Below are 14,547 nucleotides of genomic sequence, written 5' to 3'. Positions count from 1 at the left end.
TGTGCCTAGAGGTGGTAATGAGCTCTAGATTTTATATAAGAAAATTTAAGGATAAAATCGGATTAAAATTAGACTTTATTCCTATTCATTTTTGAACTAAAATTATTTCAGGATCCTAACTTTTTGTTAAGAAACATTTACATCGTGATCATTACACCTCTAATTGTGCCTGTGCAAGTTGTTATCTATGAAGATAGACAACCCGATTAACTTTAGGGTAGTGGACTAGTGGAGTCGACCACCTCAACATCCAAAACTCTTGCGGATTTTGTTAAAATTCCCATCACCTTTTGAATTTATTCTTGAGCTATACGATGTGGATTATCTAAGACGGATTGATACAACAAAGTAGAAATTTATTAGAAAGATGAGGAGACGCCAACATTCACTTGAGAGAGAAATATGATTGTGGAGTTGTGAAGAATGTTCCATACTATTTCCATATTAGATGGTTTAAAGTAGGCAAAAACATTATTGTGTAATTAAACTTTTCGTGTAATCATCATGCAATGAAACAACTAAGAGTTATGATTTTTTAAATTTATAGATATAATTCATTATTTACCCTACTAATTGAGAGCACCTAGAAGGGGTGAATAGGTGATCCTGTAAAATTTACTCAAAACAACACAAACAAACTTGGTCTATTATATAAGTTAGACTAAATAAAATCAAGTTCGGATGAGAAGAGCATAGAAAGAAATATTCTTCACTTAATTGCTCTCTTGAGATGTGTATTAAACTAGGAGTAATATGTAAGTAAAGTTTATGCTCAAAGGAAGATAGAAATCACAGTAATAAAATGGACAAGAGACACAACATTTTTTCCGTGGTTCGGCCAAAACCTACTCCACGTTGTGGTGACCTCCTTTGGTCACATGTTGCACTCAACCCCTCTCAAGTGATCTAAAGATCAAACTTGAGTGTCATTGTATTTTTCCTTATATCAAACCTGTTTGTGATGAATCTCCACAAGTTTAGAGTATCTCAAAGCCTTACACAAATGATCACAATCAAACTTAGAGCAGGGGAGGGAGTGAGGATACGCACACAAGAGCACAATCGCAACAACAACACGCACACAAGTGAAGAAGAGAGCGCAATAACAAATCGACAGAGTAATGGCTCATAAACGCGTTCAAATCTCTCAAACACTTCGAAAGTGTGGTATAGGAGCACAATCGCAGCAACAACACACACCTAGAGTAATGTTTGGTGTACTGCTCTATAGCGCTTAGGGGCTCCTTTTATAGCCCAAGCGGCCTAGGAGCCCTTGAAGCTTCATTTGGAAGATCCCAGCCTTCCTCTGTTTGCGGGTAGACTATACTGTCCTGTGGCACACCGGACACCCTATCTGCAATGGCCACTGAATCGTCTTATTGATCGCCTTCCTTTTTGGGTGGACACCAGACTCTTGAGTGGGGGGCACCGGACTGTCCAGTGACCCACCTAGCCGTTGGAGCCTGCTGACGTGGCCGAATAACCGTTGGTCGCCCATCACACTAGACTATCCAGCGCTCTGCCAGGACTGTTCGGTGAATTTTAGCCGACGAGGCCCATCCAAGGTCGAGGCTAGACAGTTCAGTCGTATAGCCGTTAGACTGTCCGATGGGTGGCACTGCCCAGACCAGCCCACCTTCTCCTCTTTTGTGCCAAACTCCTTTGGCTTCTTTTGGCTTGACTTGAGATGATCCCTAGCACTTAGACAACACATAGTTAGCAACCTTAAATAGTTGACTAAGTAATAGAATCATACCTTTTTTCTCGTCTTTTAACAAGGGTTTGCAATATGGGCAAATTGAAGCCCTAAAGGAGATTTTCTCTACAATATGTGTTAGAGCCCAAATAGAAAGTACTAGAACATTATAAATGACATATGCAACGTACTTAAAAGTGCAAACCTTACACTTATACCATTTTACACAAGATTGCATATTTAGGTCCTTGTTTGAGCTCACTTGGACTCGATATCTTTAATTTGCTTTCTTCCACACCTGCGCTTATGCTCATACAAATAGTATTAGTCCATAGGGGTGTGTTTGGGCATTTAATCACCAAAACAACTTAGAAATGGCCTAAGGGCTCATTTTCCTTTCAGTCTCCCCTTTTTTGGTGATTTATGCAAACACACCTAAAACAACTCAAAATCACTAACTTAACCAATTATGAACAAACTTTTGCAAATTGAAGTCCAAACTAAAACTAATTGAAGATGTATAGGATTTGGCAGATTTGGATCATTTTGCCACCACTCATTTTGAATTTTGCAATTAAACTCATTTTTCTCACTTCTAAGTCAAAACTCTTTAGTTTTGCAACTCAAACCATTTTAAAAACATTTGGTCAACGGTGGATCCAAAATTTTGAAGTCATTCAGATAAAATAATATGAATGAGTATATACTATGTTGCATTCTTAGCTATATAATATATACTGGTACAATGTCTATGCATTGTGACAGTACACAAATTCGATAAAATGTTAATGTACATCGATGACATAAAACATGCAACATATATTATTATAGATCTCAATATTTCATAGATCCCCATCTTTACATCAGACTTACATCTCATTATCATTTAATTTCAGATAATTTCTTTTAATCAGATTATATTCTGCTTGCTAGAAGTAAGTAGCACTAAGGATTTTTTTCTAAGGTAGTGGAACTACTTTAAAAAGATAATAAAGAGTTCTAAGGACAAAAATATCATGGTAGACTGCGACATCTATATCTCATGTTGCCAGCACCTCGCCCTTACCGTCTGCACCTTTGCCCTTACCGTCTGCACCTTTGCCTGGGCGCTGTGGAGCGGGAGGCGATGACATCATATGTATCTCTGGTCGTGAAGACGTATAGGAATTGGAGAATACACGGCTTGATTAAGATCAGCAAACGTGTTACAATATATAGCCACAGAGTACCCAGTTTATAGAAACATGATCTGGGTAATCGGGCAGTGAACCACAAGATTGATATCCTGGGATGGGTTTCTATATCTGCTGATAGCCTACTAGGAATAGTTGTCTAACACCCCCCCACAGTAGGAACGTCGGCTGGCCGGACATTCATACTGGACCGAAACTCAGCAAAGACTGTAGAAGGAAGACCCTTGGTGAAAATATCAGCGAACTGGGAGGATGTCGGGACATGTAGAACACGGACTGCGCCGGTGGCCACACGCTCACGAACAAAGTGAAGGTCAATCTCGATATGTTTGGTGCGTTGATGTTGCACCGGATTAGTCGAGAGATAGACAGCACTCACATTATCACAGTAAACAAGGGTAGCCTGCTGCAAGGGTTGTCCCAGTTCTTGAAGTAGCTGTCGTAGCCAGGAAGCCTCTGCCACACCATTAGCAATGGCACGGTATTCGGCTTCAGCACTGGAGCGTGACACGGTTTGCTGACGCTTGCTGGACCAAGAAACAAGACTGGTGCCGAGGAAGGCAGCAAAGCCGGAGGTGGAGCGACGAGTCTCAGGACAACCAGCCCAGTCGGCGTCAGTGTAGACGGTGAGGGTGGTCGGCGAGGAGGCGCGGTCGATGAATAGTCTGAGGTCAGGTGTCCCCTGGAGATAGCGAAGGATGCGCTTCGCAGCTGCAAGATGTGGTTCCCGAGGATCATGCATGTGGAGGCAAACCTGCTGAACAACGTAGGTGATGTCTGGATGAGTGAAAGTCAAGTACTGAAGGGCACCAACCAGACTGCGGTAGAGGGTAGGATCAGACACGGGTTCGCCAGAAGAAGACAACTTGGATTGAGTATCCACTGGGGTGGCGCAGGTCTTGCAGCCAGTCATGCCGGCGCGCTCCAATATCTCAAGCGTGTACTGTCGCTGAGAGAGCATCATGCCGGTGGCGGAACGAGTCACGGTAATCCCCAGAAAATGCTGAAGTGGACCAAGGTCTTTCATCGGAAAAGACTGTTGTAGTGAAGTGATGATCCGGCGAAGCAGAGCTGATGTGGAGGCGGTCAAGATGATGTTATCCACGTAGAGAAGCAAGTAGGCACTGTCAGGACCATGCTGGTAGATGAAAAGCGAAGTATCTGTCTTGGCCTCAATGAACCCCATAGACTGGATGCGAGAAGCAAAACAACTGTACCATGCTCGAGGAGCCTGCTTCAAGCCGTAGAGTGATTTGTTGAGGCGGCATACGTGATCTGGATGTGCAGGGTCAAGAAAACCAGCTGGCTGAGTGCAGTAGACAGTCTCAGTCAAGGTACCATGGAGGAACGCATTGTTGACATCCAACTGATGAATCGGCCAGTCCTGGTGAAGAGCCAGGCTGAGGACGGTGCGAATGGTGGCAGGCTTCACAACAGGACTGAAAGTTTCGTCGAAGTCGATGCCAGGTCGCTGAGTGAACCCGCGAAGGACCCAACGCGCTTTGTAGCGCTCGAGGGATCCGTCGGAGTTGAACTTGTGTTTGAAAATCCACTTGCCGGAGACGATGTTGGCGTGGGGCGGACGCGGAACAAGAGTCCAAGTGTTGTTGTTGGTGAGGGCTTGGAACTCATCCTCCATCGCTTGACGCCACAGGGGATCATCGAGAGCTCGACGATATGTTGACAGAACAGGGGAGATAGCGGTAACCTCGACGTGAAGATTGTGACGTGGCTGGTGAAAACCGCTCTTTGCGCGAGTGCGCATGCCGTGGGAGTTGACCACGGGAAGGGCGGGAACATAGCCCATAGGAGCTGAGGACGACGTAGCGGGCGGAGGCTGAGCTTGACGAGTAGACCGTTGCTTGGTGGTGGTGCCCCATCGCCAAGGGAGGCTGCTGTCAGTGCCTTCAGGAGGCAGAGGTCCAGGGGCAGGCGGCCCTGGTGGAGATGGTGGCCGGGGCCCAGGCGCATGCGTCCTTGGTGGGGACGCCAACCGGGGTGGAGTCGGGGGGCCTGGGTGCACGAGGCCCAGGGAAGGAGGGCGACCCATGCGCAGTGGCTCCTGATGGAGACGGCGGGCGGCCTCCGAGCGGGGCAGACGTCCCAGCAGATGAGCGAGCAACCTGCTGGAACGGCCAGTTGGAGGCGCTGAGCGGTGGAGCATGTACCTGTTCAGAAAAAATCATCCAAAAAATCGAGATTAGTGGGAAGAGCCGAGATGGAAGGATTCTCGGCAAAGGGAAAGGAGGATTCATCGAACACGACATGACGAGAGATGATGATATGATTGGTGGAGAGTTCAAGGCAACGATAGCCTTTGTGTTCGGATGAGTAGCCGAGGAAGACACAAGTGGTGGAGCGGGGAGCAAGTTTATGGGCGGCAGTGGCAGAGATGTTGGGATAACACTTGCAGCCGAAGACGCGAAGATGGTCATAGGATGGGGGACGACCATAAAGCGCAAGGTGGGGGGTGGAGTAGTGGAGGGTGCTGGTAGGGTGGAGGTTGAGAAGGTATGTGGCGGTGTGAAGTGCCTCAACCCAATAGGGAGGAGGAAGATGGGCTTGAAAAAGCAGGGAGCGAATGATGTTGTTGACCGTGCGCAAAATACATTCGGCACGACCATTCTGCTGGGAGGTGTAGGGACAGGACATCCGAAGGCGGACACCGTGGGAGAGAAAGAAAGCTCGTGCGTGGGAGTTTTCGAACTCACGACCATTGTCGCATTGCAAGCTTTTAATGGTGGTGCCAAACTGAGTGAGAACAAATGAAAAAAAGTTAGCAATGGTGGGGAAAGTGTCCGATTTGAGACGAAGGGGAAAAGTCCACAGAAAATGGGAGCAGTCGTCAAGTATGGCGAGATAGTACTTATAACCAGATGCACTAGGTATCGGCGAGGTCCACAGATCACAATGAATGAGATCAAAGTTGGACAAAGCGCGCGACTAGGAGACCGAAAAGGGAAGGCGAACATGACGACCGAGTTGACAGGCATGACAAATGTCGGAGGCTGTAGGTCCTTTATTACATGAAATGGAAGAGGAACTAGTTAAATGACGAAGAGCGTCGTGGCCGATGTGACCGAGACGACGGTGCCACAGTTGGGAAGATGCGCTGGTGAGAAGGGCCTGTGGGGGAGTGGCAAAAAGCGGGTAGAGGTCGCCTGAGCTATTGCACCTGGTGATCACGCTCCGTGTGCTGAGGTCCTTCACAGAAAAACCAGCGGGGTCAAATTCGATAGAGCAATTATTATCAATGGTGAATTGACGAACAGAAACAAGATTTTTGATAATAGAGGGTGAGACAAGAACATTATTGAGGTGAAGAGGACCCACATTCGTGGAGCCAGTAGAGACAATGGGTAGGGAAGTCCCATCGGCGACAATAATGGAGGAAGGTGTGGAGGAGGATGGGAGTTGGTAGTGAGTTAGAATACCGGAGGTGGAGGCCATATGTGCGGTGGCGCCTGAGTCCATGTACCAGTCACCTTGTGGAGGGGTGAGAGTCATGGTGTTGAAAGCAGCCGCCAGAGTGGGCTGATCCCACGGACCGAAGGGACCAGGGGCGACCTGTGGCTGGGCCGGGGTGGGTGGCTGGACGGCCCAAGAAGAAACCGGCGCAGAGGATGACCAGGATGGCGCGTTGGTGGTGGGCCAGGCGGCCGGAGCCCAGCTTGCTGCGGGTGGTGGCGGCCCACCCACGAACGCCTGGTGGGAGGTGGAGCCAGCAGGCCGGTGCCCCTGGACTGGACCGGGCCACATCTGAATGCTACCAGTCCAGGGGTTGTAGACATTGGGCCAACTGCCCTGAGGAAACGTGGCCTGGCCACGAGTGCCGCCAGGGGTACCGCGGGCGCCGCTAGGGTTGGATCCCCCGCTGGCCTTCCCTTTGCGGCGGCGGCGGCCGTAGCCTCCACTGGCTTGGGGAGGAGGAGGTCCGGAGGCGAGGGCAGTGGCGGTGCCGGGCGCGGATGTCGGTGCAGACGCGACGAGGACGGACGGAGCCGCGGAGGTGGCGACCGGTCCCATGGAGAGCTCTTCGAGGAGGAGCTCAGAGCGGACCTCGACGAACGACGGGAAGGGGCGCTGGCGCTTCAGGTACGAGCGCAGGTGAGCGAAGCGGTCGTTGAGGCCGCGCAGGAGGTTGATGGTGAGCAGCCGGTCGGAGATGGGCTCACCGAGCTCGACCAGGGAGTCGGCGAGGGTCTTCATCCGCCGGCAGTAGTCGGAGATGGAGAGGGCGCCTTGGCAAAGGGTGCGGAACTCGGTGTCGACGAGGACGATGCGGGTCTCCCGATTGCCCACGAACTGCTCCTCGAGAGCCAACCACGTCGTACGGGCTGTGGGGGCGGCGGTGGTGACAATCTCGTAGAGCTCGGGCGAGATGGAGCCATAGAGCCAGGAGAGGACATGGAGGTCCATCCGGAGCCAGGGAGCGACGTCGGGGAAGGAGGCATCGCACATCACGTGGTCGGCAAGGGCGTACTTGCCGAGGACGAGGAGGAAGAGGCGGCGCCACTTGGAGAAGGATGGCGTCGCGAGGTCGAGGACGACGGGAACGAGGCCGCGGATGTTGAGGATGCCGAGAGCCTGAGCATGGAGCGCAGGGACGGGGTCGGGGTCGGAGCCGTCGCGACGCGCGTTCCTGCCCTGTGCGTCGGCGGCTGGAACGTCGTCGTTCTCGATCTCGCCGTCGACGGCTGCGTAGGCGACCTGAAGACGTTGGCGAGCCGCGGCGAGGGCCTGCTCGTGGCGGGTGACGTCGTCAGCGAGGCGGCGACGCTCGGCGGCAGCAGCGGCTGCGGCGTCCGCGCGGGCTTGGAGGGCAGCGGCTGTCTCAGCAGATCGACGATGGGCGACGTCGGTAGCCTCCTGCTGGACGCGGCGATCCTCGGCGGCACGAAGTTCATCCGCAGAGCGTCGGGCGTCAGCGGCGCGGCGAGCAACGATGTCGGCATCGCTGGGAACTTCGGCAGCCATGGTTGGGAGAGGGACGTGGAGGGTGGGTTTAGGCGAGGAACGTAGCCTTTTCTGATACCATGAAGACGTATAGGAATTGGAGAATACACGGCTTGATTAAGATCAGCAAACGTGTTACAATATATAGCCACAGAGTACCCAGTTTATAGAAACATGATCTGGGTAATCGGGCAGTGAACCACAGGATTGATATCCTGGGATGGGTTTTTATATCTGCTGATAGCCTACTAGGAATAGTTGTCTAACAGGTCAGACAGTGGGAATGAGGATTCGTAGCGGGATTAGAACGATCACCTATTTGCTTGAGGAGATAAGACTTATCTGATATCAGCATCATTAACATGTGTTGTTTGTTAGGGGAGAAGCGGAAATAAGGTTTATCCAATCACACTGTTGTTATATGTTTGTTAGGTTTGTTAGTCGAGAAGCGGGGAGAAGGAAACAAATGTATGCTTGGTGCGTTACGCAATTGTAGGTGAGAAGCGAGAAAGTGTTAAGCGATCAGGAAGGAGAAAATAGATGTATGCTTCGCATATGATAAGTAGGACCGTCGAAACTGATGTTTTAAAGGAGCACAGAAATATATAAGGCAAAGCATCACTTCTTTTATCATCACCTTTTATTTAAACTATATGATAGTAGTGACAGTGTTTTTATATGTCGATCTCATGACCTTTGTCTGACAACGTAACTAGTAAACAAAGAAGGCTATGAAATCTGCTACGACGTCATAGCTTGGTTCTCTCGTAACGGAGAACACAAAAGAGAAGAATGATATCATTTTTTTTAAAAAAAAACTATTGTTTGGTACAATTGTTGTTCTTTAAGATAAAAGGACCATTGCAACCAAAGCCTCCAGTTTCAAATAGAATAAAAATCCGGGATTCATTTTCAATATTTTATTTATTATAAGGTACCATCATTAAAAGAAACGTATCAGGTGCAAACTAACCACTTAACATAAATTATTATAGAAACAAACCGTCATAATAATTTTTCAAAACACCTTTCACCGTGCATCAGCTTTCAAAACGATTCTTATACCTTCCGTGGTATATACATGATAATTTTTCAAAATACCCTTTCACTATGTATCTGCTTTCAAAACAATCCTTGTATCTTTTGTGATATATTTTTAAATACACCCTTCCAGCTCCATCAATGTATTAGTTTGCACGTTTTAACTCGATATATTCCCATGATTAAAAACGTCAAAGGATATAGAGGATCCTTCATGTATATATGTACAAAATTAATTTAGATCTTTCAATTAACAATGACGTGTTTTATAAAAATATCTTTCACGCTATTTCTTCGTGACTAGCTATATATTTGAAAAAAAATTACCAAGCTTCCGCTGGAGATTGTAAGATGAAAGATCGAGACCGATTTTATGCATGCACGAAAGTGTCTTGTGCATACGTTCCCACTTCCAGTGCGCCACGGTTCTAGCGCCCCCTTGCTTCTTCTTCCCCGAGCCGCGTGCCCGCGTCAAGTAACCAAACCTGTCATAGGCTGATAGCTCTCCTCTCCACTCCTCTTTCCTCGTTGATTCCTGATACCATCTCGTATCCTGTATCACCGCGCCACCGACGGCGAATCCGCGGGGCGGCGCCCCGAATCTGCGCTCTCCGCGCTCAGATCTCCCGCCTCCGCGCTTCCGGATGAGCCGCCCCCATTTGCCCAAGGACCCGGCCTTCCCGCGCACCAACGGGTCCTTGGACGGCGGGGCCCGCGACCTCGGCGAGATTGAGGAGGTTGGCGCTGCGGCCACCGTAGACGTCGAACAGTCCCCCCTGCAGTCCTCGTCTCCGTCGGCATCGTCGCCGCCGGCGGCGGCGATTTCATCGTGCGGGCAATACATGCTACACCGGGTGCGCAAGCTGGACACCCTAGCGGGCGTTGCCATCAAGTACGGTGTCGAGGTAATGCGACGGGAGTGATGTGCTGTTGTGTGTTATTTATGCAGGGTTTCTGCCTTGGTTTTAATATTATATAAATTGGAGTATTAGATGGGATATAAAACAGCAGCATTCTTTAACTTGGTAGCTGTTCTGGGTGGAACTCCTTTCTATTTTGTCTTTGGTGAACTGATTTGGTAATGGTCGGTGTATTCGGATTGTGTAGGTAGCCGACATTAAGAGGCTGAACGGCCTCTCAGCTGATCTCCAGATGTTTGCACACAAGACACTGCAGATTCCACTCCCGGGGAGGCATCCTCCGTCATCTTACCAGCAGAATGGCTCATATGAGAGTGACGACAGGTAGCTAGACTGAGAAATCGTATCGAGCATCAGCATGGCTTGCTACATTTTTTTATGATGGAAACAAGTTTTAACCTTTTGCACTTTCATGCATACAGCCTTAGTAACGATATTACAACTTCGCAAACAGCTAAGAAAAGATAAAACGTTCAATGTTTGGAGCCATAAACAATTTAAACAGCCTCAATTCTAGCATATGATCACCATCTATGACTTGTGAAGATCTCCATAGCCACCATCTCCAAAGATTGGCATAGATTGAGGGCTTCTTGATGTTATTCTTCCTTCTGCTAATCTCGCATGCTGTGTTTCATGCTGTCTCATGCTAATCCCACATGGCTTGCTACATAAACCACGTTACCAGTGCCTCATGCTGTGTGTTTCTGTTCAAGCATTTTGAGTATTTTTTTGTATTAATTGATAATCACTAGTTATTTAAGGAGTTGATAGAATTTCACTCACACGTGAAATCAAGTGTGTAATGCAACTCGAAATAGCAACTGAAAAGGGAGCTTAGCCTTGTAGTCCTCATGCAAAATGTTTCTTATCATTTCAAGTTTGAACAACATGGATGTTGCCAAAAAAAAAACTTTTCTACAACCATAGGAATGTTCTCCCATCACATCAATTATTGAGGTTACTCTGAGATCCGTTATTGGGGAGAAGCTAAACTGAAAATAAATTATAAAGTCCTTTCATACCTGCTAATCCCAAAGAGGTTTTGAATTGTGGATGCGGTAGTAATACATTACTCTAGACTAGTCGGTTGCCCGTGTGTTACTACGGTTTCTATATTCATAATATTTACAATATCTATTCTTTGTTGAACACAAATGGTTGTGAGCTCCAATGGTTAAAAACCTGGGCATGGGAGGGGGAGGGTTATGGTTTGAACCCTAGCACCACGCTCATTTTTGGACTTCTCTTGCGCGACACATGAAGGGAGAAACTCCCACTTAAATATAGTAGAGATGTATAAAATATTAAAAACGACTTGCCACGTTTGCTGCAATCTAAACATGCAGCTAGGGTTTTTAGCTTTTGTCGTGTCCTGTTTTTGCGCTCAATGCAAGCAAGAGTTTTTCTTTAGCTATTCCCTTTTATACACATGATATTTTAGAAGTGTTCTTCAGTCCCTGTAGAGTTATTTGAGTTGTTTTGGTCTTTTGGACTATCCAGATGATTTAGCCTGTTAGGTACCTGTCACCCCACACACTGGAGTTTGATTTGGCTTGTTATGGAAAATTTGATTTTAACGAAATATGCATGCATCTTGATGGAGTCTAGAGTCTTTGAATCTTTCTTTGTAGACATTTTTTTTCTTTTAGTGACATGCAGCTAATCAATTGAGTGCGCATATAACTTGATATTTTTGGTCTGACTGTATGAACATTCATGTGACATATCTAAGACAGTTTAGCATATTTGTGTTGGCATTTTTAAGCTTTCTTGACGTGAACACAGTATTAGCTATGGACATAAGTCAACACGTGAAGAGCACTATCGGTTCATGCAAACCACTATGCAAATACATCTTAGTTGTCTTCTGCTTATGTGGCTATGGTAATCTCCTTTGAGCATTGAAGCGTTTATAATCTGCACCTGTCTAAAATAATGTCATAAAGTAGATGTACTTCAGACATTTGACATTTTGCAAGATATTTTGGGTGAATACGGTGTCATGCTTTCGGTTGTTATGCACCACGAAATCTTGGCCTTTCTCTCTAGTTGCTATTGCAGCAAGTGCTTCTTGTTTCTAGCTTGTCGAGTCAAGGCTTTCACAATAACTGTAGTTAAATACATATTATAAAGTCTTCAGATGACAGCCATTTTGCTATTCCTATGAGGCACCTTACATGACATAACGACATTATCATTTCAGGGAATGTACTCCACACCGCATTCAGAATGATATCTTGGATTCAATATTGAAAACACCAAAGCCCAAAGTTTCGCCAGCTATGAGTCTTCTGCAGGGATACTATGGCCTTGCACCACCTCCAAAGAGAGATCAAACAAGCGAAGGCACTGAGATGGCAGTTTACAGTAAAGGCAAATCTGCTTTTCTGGATGTTGAGCCGTGGCTGGAGCCGCCAAATTCCGACCCATTCCCTCTCCAGAATAGGAAAACCAAAAGCTTGACGATAGGTTCTCTTGATGGTGATACTGATGAGAATGGTGACAGTGAAAGGTTCGTAAGGCGGCGCCAGAAAGCTGATGGTGAGCTGTTACCGAGGGAGGAAAATGGCGGTGACTTTCTGGCAAGCGCCGGAAAAGGCTTGGCACTGAGGCCAAAGTCTAGCAGTCGACCAGACATGAACAAGAGCCAGCAGAATCTTTTTGCAATGGCGGAGCCTTTGTTTGGCAGCGGCATGCAAACTGTAAGGAAATCATCCAGCACTCCAGAGTTCCAGGAGCCAGAGACCAGCACCAGTTCATCCATATGGTCAGCAAGCAAGTGGAGCATAAATACAGATGCTTTTGCTCTTCCTCTCCCCATCCCTCGTTTTGACAACATTCCGAAGCCCATTGCTGCTTGGAGAAACAAGGCGGCTCGCGATTAATAAACTGCTATATAATCTTGGTTATGTGCATGATTTTTCCTGAACTCCAGGAGGCCCAGAACGTGTAATTAGGTTGGCACCAGCCTTTACAGCTTTGGAAGCGAAGCAGAGCAGGACCGTAATTGGCTCCTGCGAGCTAGAACATTCTGAAGATCAGACGCATGTCGTCCATGTTTCCAGATGGTATCTAGATTAGGTTTACATGATTCTCATGTTATATTGGGCATGTTGCGCCAAGAGTAGCAACGTTAATATTCGGTCATATAAATTATAGATGCTAGATGACATAGAGGAGACGATATTTGCGGAGGGTATTCTTTTGTACACAATGAGATAATGTAGAGCATCAAAGGAATCCACAATGAGATATATGTGTTGTATGTGTGATCCCATACCCAAACATGGAGGAGGATTGCTTTATTTAACTACAGATTTTGTTTTTCTTCCCCCTTGTGTGTGTGCTTAATCGCTCAATTCCATTGCAGTCGTTTGAAAGTGGCAAAGGAATCCACAACCGAAAGAGGAGATTGAAAAAATATTTTCATGTTTCAAATTACCACCATTGGCATTTTGTCTGCAAGACAACGTTTAAAAATGGCATATCAGTGAAGACCATTCACTTAATGGCATACAAGCTAAACCCGTTTTTCATAATGGCGTAATAGCAAATTTCTTTATTTTTTAGGCCTTCTTTAAATTATATCTAAAAATAACATTGAAGAACTTTTTTTTAATACTAACTTGTTTGACTGTGTTACTTTTTCTTGCGTTAAACTGTTCTTCAGCGTCATCCCGTCTAATATGGATGGACTGCCATGTGACTTGCCTGACTTGGTGTGCCATCTGCCATGTGATCTTGTTTCGTGCCACTCTACCTGTCATCGGAGGTGTTTGGTTGTCCGTGTCACGTCGGATATTTAAATAATAATTACAAGTATTAAATATAATCTAATTATAGAATTAGGTATATAGACGAAGACTAAAGGCAAGACAAATTTATTAAACTTAACTAATATATAATTAGCAAATGTTTACTGTAGCTTTACATGAGCGAATCATGAACTAGATATATGTACTTTGTTTGAGAGAGGAAAGTCCCTTGCTTGAGTTGCTTTACTTAAAATATGAGGAAATAAGTCAACTCAGCCATCATGAACATCTCGAATTTTTGTATCATCACCCTGCTAAACTCCTCACATGATTTTTTATTAGTAGAACCAAATATTATATCATCGACATATATTTGGCATATAAACAAATCACAATTGCAGGTCTTAGTGAAAATAATAGGATCAACTTTCCCGACCTTGAAAGCATTAGAAATAAGAAAATCTCTAAAACATTCGTACCATACTCTTGGGGCTTGCTTAAGTCTATAAAGCGACTTAGAGAGCTTGTACACATGATCGGAGTACCTGTCATCCTCGAAGCTAGGGGTTGCTCCACGTACACCTCCTCCTTGATTGGCCCATTGAGGAAAGCACTCTTCACGTCCATTTGATAGAGCTTAAAAGAAAGGTGAGCAGCATAGGCTAATAATATATGAATAAACGCAAGCCTAGCTACAGGAGCAAAAGTCTCCTCAAAATTCAAACCTGCGACTTGGGCATAACCTTTTGCCACAAGTCTCGCCTTGTTTCTTGTCACCACCCCGTACTCGTCTTGCTTGTTGCGAAACACCCACTTAGTGCCCACAACATTTTGTTTTAGACGTGGCACCAGGCTCCACACTTCATTTCTCTTGAAGTTATTGAGCTCCTCTTGCATGGCCAACACCCAGTCCGGATCCTGTAAGGCATCTTCTACCCTAGAAGGCTCAATAGAAGAAACAAAAGAGTAGTGCTCACAAAAAT

The 14,547-nt window shown here is 46.4% G+C and overlaps 1 protein-coding gene across 1 annotated transcript; it reads left to right on the top strand.

Annotated features, from left to right (window-relative positions):
* The first annotated feature begins 9,397 nt into the window (after positions 1 to 9,397).
* Positions 9,398 to 13,140, top strand: LOC100285890 (uncharacterized). Its single transcript, NM_001158780.2, has 3 exons — positions 9,398 to 9,791; positions 9,994 to 10,130; positions 12,013 to 13,140. The coding sequence occupies exons 1-3, from the start codon at positions 9,531 to 9,533 to the stop codon at positions 12,692 to 12,694; spliced, it is 1,080 nt and encodes a 359-aa protein (NP_001152252.2). The 5' UTR covers positions 9,398 to 9,530; the 3' UTR covers positions 12,695 to 13,140.
* The last annotated feature ends 1,407 nt before the right edge of the window (positions 13,141 to 14,547 follow it).

Source organism: Zea mays, chromosome 1 (genome assembly GCF_902167145.1).
Source record: "Zea mays cultivar B73 chromosome 1, Zm-B73-REFERENCE-NAM-5.0, whole genome shotgun sequence".
Classification (NCBI taxonomy): Eukaryota; Viridiplantae; Streptophyta; class Magnoliopsida; order Poales; family Poaceae; genus Zea; species Zea mays.
The sequence above is the reverse complement of the archived record's forward strand: the minus strand, read 5'-3'. Positions and strand labels throughout refer to the sequence as shown.

What these genes read in the sequence shown, in the direction of transcription:
- LOC100285890 (NM_001158780.2), top strand. Translation starts at nt 9,531, where the DNA reads ATGAGCCGCCCCCATTTGCCCAAGGACCCGGCCTTCCCGCGCACCAAC. An exon ending in CCATCAAGTACGGTGTCGAG is followed by an intron (nt 9,792 to 9,993) that starts GTAATGCGACGG and finishes CGGATTGTGTAG; the next exon opens with GTAGCCGACATTAAGAGGCT. An exon ending in TCATATGAGAGTGACGACAG is followed by an intron (nt 10,131 to 12,012) that starts GTAGCTAGACTG and finishes TTATCATTTCAG; the next exon opens with GGAATGTACTCCACACCGCA.